Genomic DNA, 13,700 nt, shown 5'->3' on the forward strand with positions numbered 1-13,700 from the left:
TGGTATGACCGACGAACAATCTAATGCCGTGCAGGCTACTCGGCTCCAATTCGCCTCCGGTGTGCAACACCATCTGCAATCGTCTGGGCCAGCTGATACCGTTGATGCCAAGTGGTCGGCATACAAATCTGCCTTGACCTCCAGCGCTGAGGCACACCTGGGCAAACCCGTTCGACTACAACCAGACTGGTTCCTAGCAGCAGCAGACATCCTCCAACCTCTTTTTGATGAGCGCACACGCCTCCATCAACAGTGGCGTCAATCAGAGCTGCCAGCGGACCACCGCCGCTTCCTCGATGTCCGAGGTAGATGTCGTACCGCAGTTGGTGCAGCGAAGAGTGCATGGTTGGAGCAGAGAGCTAGCACTGTGGAGCCTGGCAAATTTAGTGGTAAGCACGTTTGGTCCGCCATCCGAGACATTCAACGGTGCTATTCAGGACTCCGATCCGTCACCATCCATCCGGTCCGTAATGCTGAGGGCATAGTTTGCACGTCTTTGGAGGAGCAGGAAGACTGCTGGTCCACTCACTTCTCGAACTTGCTCAATGTCCCCAGTACCTTCAATGCCTCCACCGTTGCTAACATCCCTCAACGTGAGCCTGACGAGTCTCTGGCAGTCACACCAACAATGGAAGACCTTGTCGTCGCCATCAGACACCTTGCAAATGGCAAAGCTGGAGGTTCCTCGCGTATAGTCCCCGAGCTTGTGAAAGCAGGTGGCCATGATTCCCTGGACGCATTGCTGGATCTCGTCCAACTTGCTTGGACGACGGCCACTGTTCCGCAGGAATGGCGCGATGCCGAGTTGGTTCCTGTTCCCAAGAAGGGCGACCTGTCCAAATGTGATAATTGGCGGGGTATTGCCCTTCTTGATGTTGTTGGCAAGGTGTGTGGCCGCATGATTCAAGATCGCCTGCAGTTGTTGGCTGAGTCGGAACTCCCAGAGTCCCAGAGCGGCTTTCGGCCAGGCAGGGGCTGTGTTGATGCCATCTTCTCGCTCCGCCAGCTAATCGAGAAAGCATACGAACATCGTCAGCAGCTCTTCTGTGTGTTTGTGGATTTGAAAAAGGCGTACGATTCTGTACCACGCGCTGCTCTCTGGGTGGCCTTGGGCCGACTTGGGGTCCCGCAACAGCTAGTGGCCCTGATTAAGGCTTTCCACACCTCTACCTCTGCCTCGGTCCGAGTTGGCAACTCCACCTCTGATGAGTTCCCTGTGGTTAATGGTCTCCGACAAGGATGTGTCATGGCACCCGTTCTCTTTAACCTGTACTTCGGGGCGGTTATTGAGACATGGCGTGCCCGGCTAAAGGATGCAGGTCGTAGTCACTCTGTCAGCATCCAGTTTTCCATCGATGGCCAACTCTACCCCCGCTCATCATCGCGCAGGGCTGGCGAGTCACTGTCTGTTAGTGACCTGGAGTATGCTGATGATGCCGTTCTCGTGTCTGAATGCCGTAGTGATGCTGAGTTTGGTGTGGAGCTCTTCTGTAGTGTTGCCCGAGAATTTGGACTAACTGTGAGCATCGCCAAGACGAAGATCATGACGGCGGGCCATGGGGTCTCTGCTGAAGACTCGGCTGACATCGTTCTCCCCCTTGGCACTATCGAAGCCGTGCCGAAGTTCACCTACCTAGGATCCATAGTGACCCCTGACAGTCGTTCTTCATCCGACATCAAGCGCCGTATTGCCGAAGCCTCAAAGGCCTTCGGAGCCCTCCAGAAGGTATTCACTGACAGATCTCTGTCCCTCTCTAGTAAACGCCACCTGTACATGGCCTGCGTTTCCTCAATATTACTGTATGGCGGAGAGTGTTGGACCCCACTCCAACGGGATATCAGAAGTTTGGATAAATTCCACCATCAATGCATCCGGACTGTCCTCAGCATCACCAAGCCTCGTCAGTGGTCCGAGCGGCTGTCATCCACAGACCTGCGGAACCGTTGGGGAGACCCAGTACTGATGTCTACACGCCTCCGCAATCGGCGTCTGGAATGGACTGGGCACGTTGCGCGTATGGATGAGGATCGCACCCCCCTCCAACTCCTCTTTGGGTGGCTACCTGTGCCTCGGCCGTTTTGTGGTCCTCGGCGACGGTGGAAAGACACGGTGATGACCGACCTCAAGGTTGCACTGCAACAGCCATCTCAGTGGTTCATCCTTGCTCAGGACCGCCAACAGTGGAGGGAAGTACGGGTTGCCCCTCAGTCGAGCTCCACCATGCCCAAGTCTGTGCATTGCGCAGTGTGTGACCGGAACTTCTCACGGGTCTCAGATAGAACGCGGCACAAGTGCACCACTCAGAGACGGCTTCCCATCCAGCTCCAGCGTGGATCAGTGCAATGCCAGAACTGCCAGAGGTGGTTCCGCAGCAAGGGTGGCTACTCTGTTCATCGATGCCAGCCTGTCACGAGTTCTCCTACACCAACAGTCAGTCTGTCTGTGCCACTTTCAGCTTGTTGCCAGCAGCACTGCCCAACATGTCAGCGATGCTTCCGTTCTGCGGCCGGGTTCAAGCGTCACAACTGCAATCGTGGTGCGAGACCATCTGCTGCTGAGAGAGCAGCTCTGCCCCTCAGCTGCCCACGTTGTAAACGCAATTTCCGCCGGCAGCAGGACCTAGCCAGACATTCGCGGTCCTGCTTGTGATCCGTGTCCCGTTTTCTGGTCCCCTTTCCATAGGGGTGACACTTGCCCCTCTGGGCAGTCATGCTGCTAGTAGTAGTAGTAGTAGTGTGTGTGTGTCTGTGTCTGTGTGTGTGTTTGAAATCTATTATTCTCACGATGGCCTGTGGCCAATACGAGAAAAGGAATTGCAGCCACGGGGATTGGCCGTTGGGGAGGTGAGGTTGGATGTGCTTGGAGACCCGGTCAGGATATATCCTCTCTTGCACTTTTGACGTCACGCTGAGCAGCGATATCGGTCCATAGTTGGAGGGCTCGGTTTTGCTCCCCTTCTTGGGGATGGGGGTGACTGTTGCGTTCCTCCACTCTTGCGGGATAGTGCAACGTTCGAAGGAGATGTTAAAAAGGGTTGCTAGGGACGGCGCAAGTGAACTGGCTGCCTCTTTCAGTAGGCGGGCTGGTACACCTGTGTTTGTTTGTATTTGTAGATGTCGGTTGCACTTTTCTGGTCTCTAACCAAAATAGAGGGATAACTGTGCTTGCAGCAATGGCCGTCTGGTGTAGACTAGGCCATATTTGCTGCAGCATGTTCCAGTGGATTTGTGTTATGCTGGGACTAGGTACACAAACACTGATTTTCGCTATCTCCTACGAATGCTGGTACAGAAATTTACTTCATCATAATATGTTTCTGCTGTTTATAGGCCAAAGCTACTGCAGTTGCAAGCTCATCTGAATCCGCCTCGGGTGGGACACCAAGTCAGAATTCAAAGAAGAAGTCAAAGAAAAAGGTATTGTCTTGCTTAGTTTTAGGAGTCAATGTTCCTATTGATTCTCGCTCTCTTCTCCCACAGAGACCCATGTGACCACCAGTGTTGGCAGTTACCACGAATACATACAAGTATCAGTTTAAGGATGGCAATAAACAGAATCAGCTGAAACATCATGTCACGAAAGTTTTATTGAGTAGAAGTAGAAGTAAAATTGTGTGTGTGTGCGCGTTTGTGTGTGTGTGTGTGTGTGTGTGTGTGTTTTCCTTTTCCTCATCCTCTTACGGAGGTGTTGTGAGCCCATAAGTGGGATCATTTTCAAGTCCACCCAGAGTTTTGGGGATTTCAGGGGTGTCGGTCGTTGGACGGTTCAATAGCCAATTGAGTCATCTTTCCAAGATTCCTTATGAGTCTCTCTCCCCTCTGCCGGGGAGACCCACGTGACCAGTTTTGGCAGTGAGCAACAAGTACAAAAAAGTACAAGTGTGTGTATGTGTGTGTGTATATATAATATACCGTTAAGTCGAGGATAAAAGCCGGGTTTGCATACAAGCACATCGCTGTTATAGGCCATTCACACGACGTGCAAACATTTGCACGCGTGTGATCAAGATAACACTGGCAAACCGTGATCCAGTTCACACGGTGCTGGGCAAACTTTGCAACCGTCAATGTATCCATAGTGACCCCCTGAAAATGCCGGGAAATGTTAAATTTTGAATTTTCCTTTCTTCAAGCACTGCATTTGCAGTACGCACTTTCAACAACTGACACTTTTCATGGCGTGCAAAGATAATCGCGAGCAAAGGTGCCTCGGCCAAGATAAAAAATCAGTTGCACGCGTGTGTCCAAGTTTATCGTATCCGAGTAAATATCCTTGGAAACGGTACGATAGAAGGAAGTTTGCCCGTCGTGTGAATGGCCTCTAAGAAGCCTGAAAATCAAACGGGTCAAATGCATATTAGCCTGTCGCACGTAGAAGCCTGGCTGATATGCAAGCGCGGATCGGGTAGGTCAACAGTGCATGCGCTATGTACGGTGCATAATAAAACTGCCGCCATACCGGTAGTCAGTGGTAGATCTACACGTGTCGCGTGTAGAAGTGTGCATACAAGCCTGGCAAAAATATCAGTGGTGCATATAAGCATGGTTTGCATACAAGCCTGGTTTGCATTAAGGGGGCAGCCTGACCATAAATTTCATATGGCATTCAATAGACCAATCCCAAAAAGATTGTCTGGGTTCGAAAGGGGGCATGTCAACTGAGAGTACACTGTACAACACATACATGGCACTACCTGATCAGCATGCGGCACAGGACGTGTGTGATAGTTCGCGTGTGAATGCGAGGGTAAGTACACGGTTTTCTCGTTAGTTGCATGCAAGAGAGACGATGCGACAGAAAGCAAAGCCCTTTGTAGTTTTCTCTCTCGTACTGGTAATGGTCTGCTGTTGGAGTGGAATTGCTAAGACATAATCCTTGTTTCGCTCTTCTGTGTAGTGTGACGAGGTCAACGAACATGTAGAGCTCACTTTGATGAAGTAGGCAAGGCTGTGAGCGCTGTGGCTCAAAGCGATAGGCCCTAAATCTTATGAGATATTTCGAGTGCTATTGTTTGTTGCGAGCGCTTCGTCTTCGATGAGTCCTGCCTCTTTCCTGGCAGCTGCCCTCCTATAGGATCAACCACGAAGTAACTGTACTCATCTGCAGCCGATCAATGTTATATTGCACAAGAATATATCGTTTTCGCCAAGCCAGTGCCCCGCCAAAGACCATCGCCGCGTCACACTGTCGGAACGAGTTCATGATGAGAAACATCATTCGCGCGAGCGTGATGAAGAACTATTTCGAAAGACAACATAGTCTTTACCCCCGGTACGACAACTATGTGCGCGTCCTGCAAGGGGAGAATGTCACCAGCGACATCAACGAAGACGACGGCAGTATTTCGGAAACCTGGAGTCAGCGGAGGTCGTCAAGCTCCTCCGCGACCCGGTACATGTACAGTATAGGTGACATGTCGACACGAGCGTGCGGAAACACAGCATACACTGTAGTAATGTTGCGAGAGTTTGCGGAAGGAGTCCAAGTCGGGAAATCCATCAGCTCCAAAAGCTACCTGTAGGTGGGCGATGAGACTCCAGCTTCAGACTACAACAGTCAGGACTTGTAAATAGTTGAACTTTGTGAAGCAGCAGATCGAGAAGTTAGCTGAAATCGTAGCGGTTGCAGTATGTCGGCGCTATGTAGCTTGCATTTTTTACGGAGAGTCGATAGCCACGCGAATGTTTCTTTCCTCACCGAGAGCTATCAGGCCTCCAAACTCCGTCAGGGTCTGCCTAAGGTACCGAAGGTCCTTTGACTAGCTGCTGGCAGGACTCCATCAAATCCTTTAGCTTCAGCTCAGCGAGCAAAAGTCTCTCTCTCCTCCGCCATGAGCTGACACACACAAACTGAATACAAAACGATGCACTTCACATGTGCTGGCTTGCACGCGTGCCCCCTTTCACGAACCCAGACAATCTTTTCGGGATTGGTCTATTGATCGTAACTTTGGTGTTTCTCGAAGGATTTGAGTGAAATTTTGACCACACACTCCTGCCACTATGCTGGCCCTCTGGACATGATTTACAAGTTCTTGCGTCTCACTGACAGGCTTTCCAGGCCGGAAAAACTCAAATTTCCGGCATAGTGCCACGGTGTGCGAGCCACCCATGAGCCAAACAAATGCATTTACAATTTTTTCACATTTTCGTGCCCATTCTGTCCGTGCGCGGGACCCAAACCTATAACAAGTCCAGACGCAGCCATGGGTGGTGGGGTAGGGCCCCTCAACGTGGCCCTGGAATCTGTCACAACGGAACGAGTGGGCGTTCTCTCACAGACTCCCACAGACCCAAGTCAATTTTTGAATTTTTTTAGGTTTAGCACGTGCTACGAGGTCGTGCCTTTGTACAACATCCAGTGCTGGGACGTCCACAGCAAGCCATTTCCACAGCGCTGCACACCAAATCCAGGATACCCTCAGAAACCGTCAAAGACTACCACTCACATTCCGCTACTGCCTAGTACTGAATCCTACCTGACTTCTTGACACGACTCAAACTTGCCAAAGTCACTAAATCAACGTCAACTACAATAATCAAGCCATATATCTGCAACGTCACGAGGGTGCTGGCAAAAGTCCTGCTGTACGTGGCTTAAAAACGTGATTTTTTGGACTTGGAGCAAAATTCTGCACACTTTCGCGTGTTTCCATGATACGACAAGTTGCGCACGGTCTGCTCACATTCAAATACAGTGCTGCCAGCAAATGACAGCGTGCAACAAAAAATCTTTCCTTGCAAGGGCACATTTTAGGCCATAACTCTTGAACGGCTGGTCAGATCGGGACACAATTTTCAGAGAATTTGCAGCTATTCAAGCTCTTTCAACTGACGTAGCACTCAATATGAATTTACAAATTCGATTTTCAGCGAATTTTGGGTAGTCTGCCACCTTAAAGCCTGATGCAGAAAGCGGCTTATATGCTTATAAGCCCGGCTTAAATCCTCGACTTTACGGTATGTGTGTGTGTGTGTGTGTGTGTGTCTGTGTGTGTGTGTCTGTCTGTCTGTCTGTCTGTGTGTGCTTGTATTTGTAGTTGTAGTTGTAAAGGTCAGTGGCCCCCTTTCTGGTCTCTAACCAAAATGGAAGGATAACTGTGTTTGCAGCCATGGCCGTCTGGTGTAGACTAGGCCATATTTGCTGCAGCATGTTCCAGTGTATTTGTGCTATGCTGGGACTAGGTACACAAACACGGGTTTTCGCTATCTCTTACGAATGCTGGTGCAGAAATTTACTTGATCATAATATGATTTAATACGGGCACAAACGTTTCCCGGTTTGCAGTAATTCCCTCTCCGTGGACGCTTCCAAAATTCCCATTCTCATGTGGCAAGGAATTATTACACTGCCTGGTCACATGCTGTAGGATGTCCTGCTGTTTTCACACTGTCTGTAACTAAGTTATACTTGGGGGACAACGAAAGGTTAGCGTTGCCAGTTGATTTACTACGGCTCTTTGGAACGGCACTCCGTAGCAACTGGTTTTCGCTATCAAGCAGCAGTACCAACCATTGGCATGATTGTGTATCTCCGCTGCTTTTAGGCTAAAGCTACAGCAGCTGCAAACACAACTCAATCATCCGTTGATAGAGGATATCATGTCCTACCTGCCATGCCAACACCAACACAGATTGCAAACATCAAGAAGCGCAGAAAGGTAGGATTGGATGAGTCTATTTTGTTTTCACTTTTACGGGAGTAGCGATTTTGGAAACGCGGTGTCATGTCTGGTGATTCAGCACCTTGGCCGGATACGACACGCTTGCACATTTCCTCTTTTTGTCCCAGCGTACAGAAACCCTACGCCCTCAACAACAGATTGAAGACCCACATCATTGTTTTCTCGCATCACCCGAATAGACAGATGGCCTTCCTGTACGCAATACATCCAGAGTCCGGAGTTCATTGCATTTTTTTAATATGATGGATTTCATATCACGATCAGTCACCACCGCCACACCAATGTCGTTGATGCTGCAAATTCTATTGAATTGGCTGCAGTGGAGCATCCGTGTTCTAAAAATGATGGATTTCACATACAAAATGAAGTGGCTTGTGTACCCTAAAACCATTTCACCAGTTGTAGTCTTTGGGGTGCTGAGTCGAATGGCCCATGTGTTGTAGTCTTTTGGATGCTGAGTCGACTGGTTGTGGTCCAAAAAGGCTGCGATGCAACATCCGGCCCTTATTCCTAATCGAACACGGTTGAGTAAGCGGTCAAGTGCTCATGCGTACACCAGTCGCCTGGTCACCGTACCTGCAGGCTACAACTAACTTTCACACCAAGGTTCAACTCAAAGATTCAGAGGTGCAACTCGAGTGACAGGAACGTCCCCAAACAGGCTGTAAGTTGCCATGGAGACCAGGTAACTGGTATACGCATAAGCACGTGACCGCTTACTCACCCGTGTTCGATTGGAAATAAGGGCTCAAATCTGCATCACAGCCTTTTCGGGCCAAAACCAGTCAACTCAGCATCCGAAAGACCACAACATATGGGCCAATCGCGGTCATCCATGCTTTTATAAGAATGAAATGGCGCTTTTAGCGACATTTTGCATAGAAATCCCCATCTAGTAGGGCGCAGTCACCCGGTTTCGGTGGAAGTGGCGAGTTCGATTGAGAATAAAGGAGGAAGAGAGCATCTCAGCATCCTCAGTCGGACCAAGACCATTCGACTCAGCACCCCGAAGACTATATTAACCCTTTAAAGGGGCACTCCGGCTTCATTTTCGACGCCGAGTTTTCGATGCCAAGACGAAGGTAGGTGAAAGAGAAGACCCCTCGAACAAGAGCGAGTCTCCAGAAGCGATCGAGTCGAGCAGGAAGACGACTTTTGAATTTCGCCGAGCGAGCGCTGATGACGTAATGAGGGATTAGCTTGCCAGTGGAAATGCATCTGCGCACATACATTTTCACATACTTTTTGGCCAATTTTCAATCGAAGAGGAGGTTGTTTTCTATGTTCTCTCAACGTCGTGAGCGATCCCGTCTTCTATACCCTTCCAGGTACCCTGAAGGTCCTCCAGAGGAGAATTTATCTCCAGCGAAGCGTTGTTGATCCGCTAAATTCGTCTCGAGACATATTCACCCAGTGCAGTGCTGATAAATGTAGAATGTTGAATCTGTGATAATTGTCGACGATGGAGAGAGAGGTTGATAGCCGCTGTCGCAGGGAAAGTGAAGCTGCTGGAAGTCACGACGGGGAGCTTGTTAGCATCACATGTGCATCCAGACTTGTTGTTGTTGTTGTTGTTGTTTTTTATTGGAATTCGCAATACCAAACGGGCAATAAGCCCAATTACATGGAAGCGAATAAAAGAATGCTAAGGAGACTTCAAAGCACCTTGACGGAATCGGGGAGTACTGACCATTTGTCTCGCTCTCAAGTTTAGTGAATTATATGACCAGAAAATTATTCGATCAGGATCCCTTCTACAAGATGTGTAGTACAGGTGATTTCAGAACTTGACGATATGGAGACCGACCAGTAGACCTACCAACAACGTGTACCTGCAGGAAATTCACCCAAGGCTATTGCTATCCTCTTCAGTGGCTGTTGTTTTTTAGTAAAAATATGTTCACTTCTGTCAACATACTCCTGCATGGCAGCAAGAAGGTGCGCTATGGAATTCGACGCCACAATTTTCGCCCAGCTGTGGATGAAGCATGGTCAAGTCATGGCAGTACATATACTTGAAACAGATGAGAAATTGAAGTTCACTTGTGATGGGAAGTTTGACTGCCCCAGTGACCGAGTCAAGCATTGTCTTTTGCCGTGGCACAAATTGCTGAAGAATCCGAGATGGTCTTGGAACAATGCACATGGATACTACCAGAAATAATGGTGGCATGAACCATTGTGGAATAGGACAGCTCACGGAGAATACTGGAATAGCTCAAGTACTGTATAGCAGGAAATTTTCGGACGGAAATATTTTCGGACAAAGCCAAATTTCGACCTTTCGTACGGATTTTATTTTCGTACAGTGCTGCATGCTCAATACATGTGTTCGCAAGGAGCATGCATGTATAGTGTACATAATTTCACATGAACAAATTTTAGTACGGAGTTATTTTTAGTACAAAAGAGGCCGTGTACGAAATCGTACGAAAATAAATTCCGTCCGAAAATTTCCTGCTATACAGTATCTCTAAGTGATTGTAAATCCTGTTCTGGCTGATAGCTTCGGCCTGCTGCGCCCGTCCATGTACAATGATGGGAACATGCATTTCTGTTTTCTACATATTTGCCGGCTACTGTACTGTGGTATTACAGTTGCAGGCCCCTTATATAAAACTATGTTCAACTCCCTCCCACATACCCACATTATAAATATGAACTAACAATTTCACTGTTGCACTCGCAGGCGGCTAGAGAGCAAAGAAACTTTGGAGCACTGTGGATACAACATTTATGGAAGGAAAAGTGGAATATTTTCTAACACATTGTTCAAATGATTATAGCACTGAATTGTTGAGATTGTGAGCACATTCCAATCAGCACTCTACATATTTTATAAGCGGTGGCAATCGTTAGGAATAGGTCGTGAGTTGTCAGAGTGCTCCAGTATATGAGAGAATGTTTTGTTTGTCTAATCGACGGCTCGTTTGAAGCCAGAGTTGTTTGAACTTGTTTCAGTCGACTTGATTCTAGATAGTAGTCGAAGGAGTACTATGAAGTACACACCACACGTAGTCCGTAAGGTATCTCGTGAGAATTCCGTCGGTACACATCAGGTATCAGCTTGGAAAGATGGCTCCTCTCTGTTTCTTGAAAGCCTGTATAATTGGACTGTGGCTCCAGCGATTCCCTTCTCAGAGCAGATACCATACCCAATACCGTCAATGCATATTGGACAGACCTGTATGCACAACAGAAATAGTGGAGGGAAATCTCTAAGCTCATGAACACGTCAGTGAAGTTTGAACTGCCGTTGTTTGTGGCCATCAGTATAAACCTATCGACTATAAGAATAATGGGCAAACAAACTTCTATAACCACAGCTGGGGCCATGGAATTATAAACTTAGGGAACTGCCAATTCTGGTCTGAGTTGCGTTCGAGGCCTGCAATTCATGATGGCTATTGTATGCTGCATTGACCCGAGATCATATTATTATAAAACTTCCATACCACATTGAAACACGCACCACTTTCGAGTACTTTGGTATCCCACACCAAATGGGCATTCGTTCTCGGGGTGGCAGGCGTCACTATTCGTTATGCCTGGGTCAGATTTCATTGACCCCAACTGTCATGAAGAATCATTTATACTTTGACTGGATTTCAGTACAAGTTGTAGAACTGCAGAATCAATTTCGTTGTATTTGGGCAACCATTTCACTACAAACGCTCTATTGGGAATATAGAATTTTTTTATAAAATACATGTCCAAATTCCACATATACCCAAATCGGAATACTTTATCACGTATTCAGTACTACACGGAATGTTCAGAAAACGCCAGGGAATAGGAATGTGCTAACAAGAACTCCAGGCCAGGGTACTAGCATACGAACAAAACAAGATAAAAACTCACCAGTGTACATGTACTTGTAGTAATTCATGTCGGTGTAAAATTGACGATAAGCAACGAGGCACCCTCCGATTTTGTCAAGCTGCTTTGAAGTCTGGTTGTTCAGGTGATACAAACGGGCTCCCCGTTGTTACTTCCAGCAGCTTCACTCTCCCTGCGAGAGCGGCTATCAGCCTCTCTCTCCATCGTCAACAATTATCACAGATTCAACATTCTACATTTTATCAGCACTGCACTGGGTGAATATGTCTCGAGACGAATTTAGCGGATCAACAACGCTTCGCTGGAGATAAATTCTCCTCTGGAGGACCTTCAGGGTACCTGGAAGGGTATAGAAGACGGGATCGCTCACGACGTTGGGAGAACATAGAAAACAACCTCCTCTTCGATTGAAAATTGGCCAAAAAGTATGTGAAAATGTATGTGCGCAGATGCATTTCCACTGGCAAGCTAATCCCTCATTACGTCATCAGCGCTCGCTCGGCGAAATTCAAAAGTCGTCTTCCTGCTCGACTCGATCGCTTCTGGAGACTCGTTCTTGTTCGAGGGGTCTTCTCTTTCACCTTCCTTCGTCTTGGCATCGAAAACTCGGCGTCGAAAATGAAGCTGGAGTGCCCCTTCATTTTCGACGCCGAGTTTTCGATGCCAAGACGAAGGTAGGTGAAAGAGAAGACCCCTCGAACAAGAACGAGTCTCCAGAAGCGATCGAGTCGAGCAGGAAGACGACTTTTGAATTTCGGCCGAGCGAGCGCTGATGACGTAATGAGGGATTAGCTTGCCAGTGGAAATGCATCTGCGCACATACATTTCACACACTTTTGGCCAATTTCCAATCGAAGAAGAGGTTGTTTGCTATGTTCTCCCAACGCCGTGAGCGATCCCGTCTTCTATACCCTTCCAGGTACCCTGAAGGTCCTCCAGAGGAGAATTTATCTCCATCAAAGCGTTGTTGATCCGCTAAATTCGTCTCGAGACATATTCACCCAGTGCAGTGCTGATAAATGTAGAATGTTGAATCTGTGATAATTGTCGACGATGGTGAGAGAGGCTGATAGCCACTGTCGCAGGGAGAGTGAAGCTGCTGGAAGTAACAACGGGGAGCCCGTTTGTATCACCTGAACAACCAGACTTCAAAGCAGCTTGACCAAATCGGAGGGTGCCTCGTTGCTTATCGTGAATATTACACCGACATGAATTACTACAAGTATACTGGTGAGTTTTTATCTTGTTTTGTTCGTATGCTAGTACCCTGGCCTGGAGTTCTCGTTAGCAAATTCCTATTCCCTGGCGTTTTCTAAACATTCCGTGTAGGACTGAATACGTGATCAAGTATTCCGATTTGGGTAGATGTGGAATTTGGACATGTATTTTATAAAAAAAATCCTAATAGAGCGTTTGCAGAGAAATGGTTGCCCAAATACAACAAAATTTATTCTGCAGTTCTACAACTAACTTGTACTGAAATCCAGTCAAAGTAAAAATGATTCTTCATGACTGTTGGGGTCAATGAAATCTGATCCAGGCATAACGAATGTTGACGCCTGCCACCCCGGGAACGAATGCCCATTTGGTGGGGGATACCAAAGTACTCGAAAGTAGTGCGTGTTTCAATGTGGCATGGAAGTTTTATATGATCTCTGGTCAATGCAACATATGATAGCCATCATGAATTGCAGGCCTCGAACGCAACTCCGACCAGAATTTGCAGTTCCCTAAGCTAGATGCTTTATAATTCCATGGCCCCAGCTGTAGTTATAGAGGGTTTTTTGCACATTATTCTTATAGTCGATAGGTTTTTACTGATTGCCACAAACAACGGCAGTTCAAACTTCACTGATGTGTTCATGAGCTGAGAGATTTCTCTCCACTATTTCTGTTGTGCACACAGGTCTGTCCAATATGCATTGACGGTATTGGGTATGGTACCTGCTCTGAGAAGGGAATCGCTGGAGCCACAGTCCAACCGTATACAGGCTTTCAAGAAACAGAGAGGAGCCATCTTTGCAAGCTGATACCTGATGTGTACCGACAGAATTCTCACGAGATACCTTACAGACTACGCCTGGTGTATACTTCATAGTACTACCTCCGACAAGCGAAACTTGGCGCTTTTTTTACTTCAAATTACTCGAAATAACTCGCACTTTACAATCAAAA

At 47.7% G+C, this 13,700-nt stretch overlaps 1 protein-coding gene across 4 annotated transcripts in view; it reads left to right on the forward strand.

Moving 5' to 3' along the window:
* The window catches only part of LOC135812296 (mitogen-activated protein kinase kinase kinase 7-like), a 214,904-nt gene that overhangs the window by 37,564 nt on the left and 163,640 nt on the right, over positions 1–13,700 (forward strand). For 2 of the 4 annotated variants that reach the window (XM_065325671.1, XM_065325669.1), the window contains exon 6: positions 7,548–7,661. In XM_065325671.1, coding sequence (XP_065181743.1) covers positions 7,548–7,661 — 114 coding nt within the window. Of the gene's footprint in view, positions 2,845–3,330; positions 3,418–7,547; positions 7,662–13,700 lie in introns of those variants that run through there. The other 2 variants (XR_010552778.1, XR_010552779.1) reach the window with 2 other exon arrangements.

The sequence above is a fragment of the Sycon ciliatum genome, chromosome 3 (assembly GCF_964019385.1).
Source record: "Sycon ciliatum chromosome 3, ocSycCili1.1, whole genome shotgun sequence".
Classification (NCBI taxonomy): domain Eukaryota; kingdom Metazoa; phylum Porifera; class Calcarea; order Leucosolenida; family Sycettidae; genus Sycon; species Sycon ciliatum.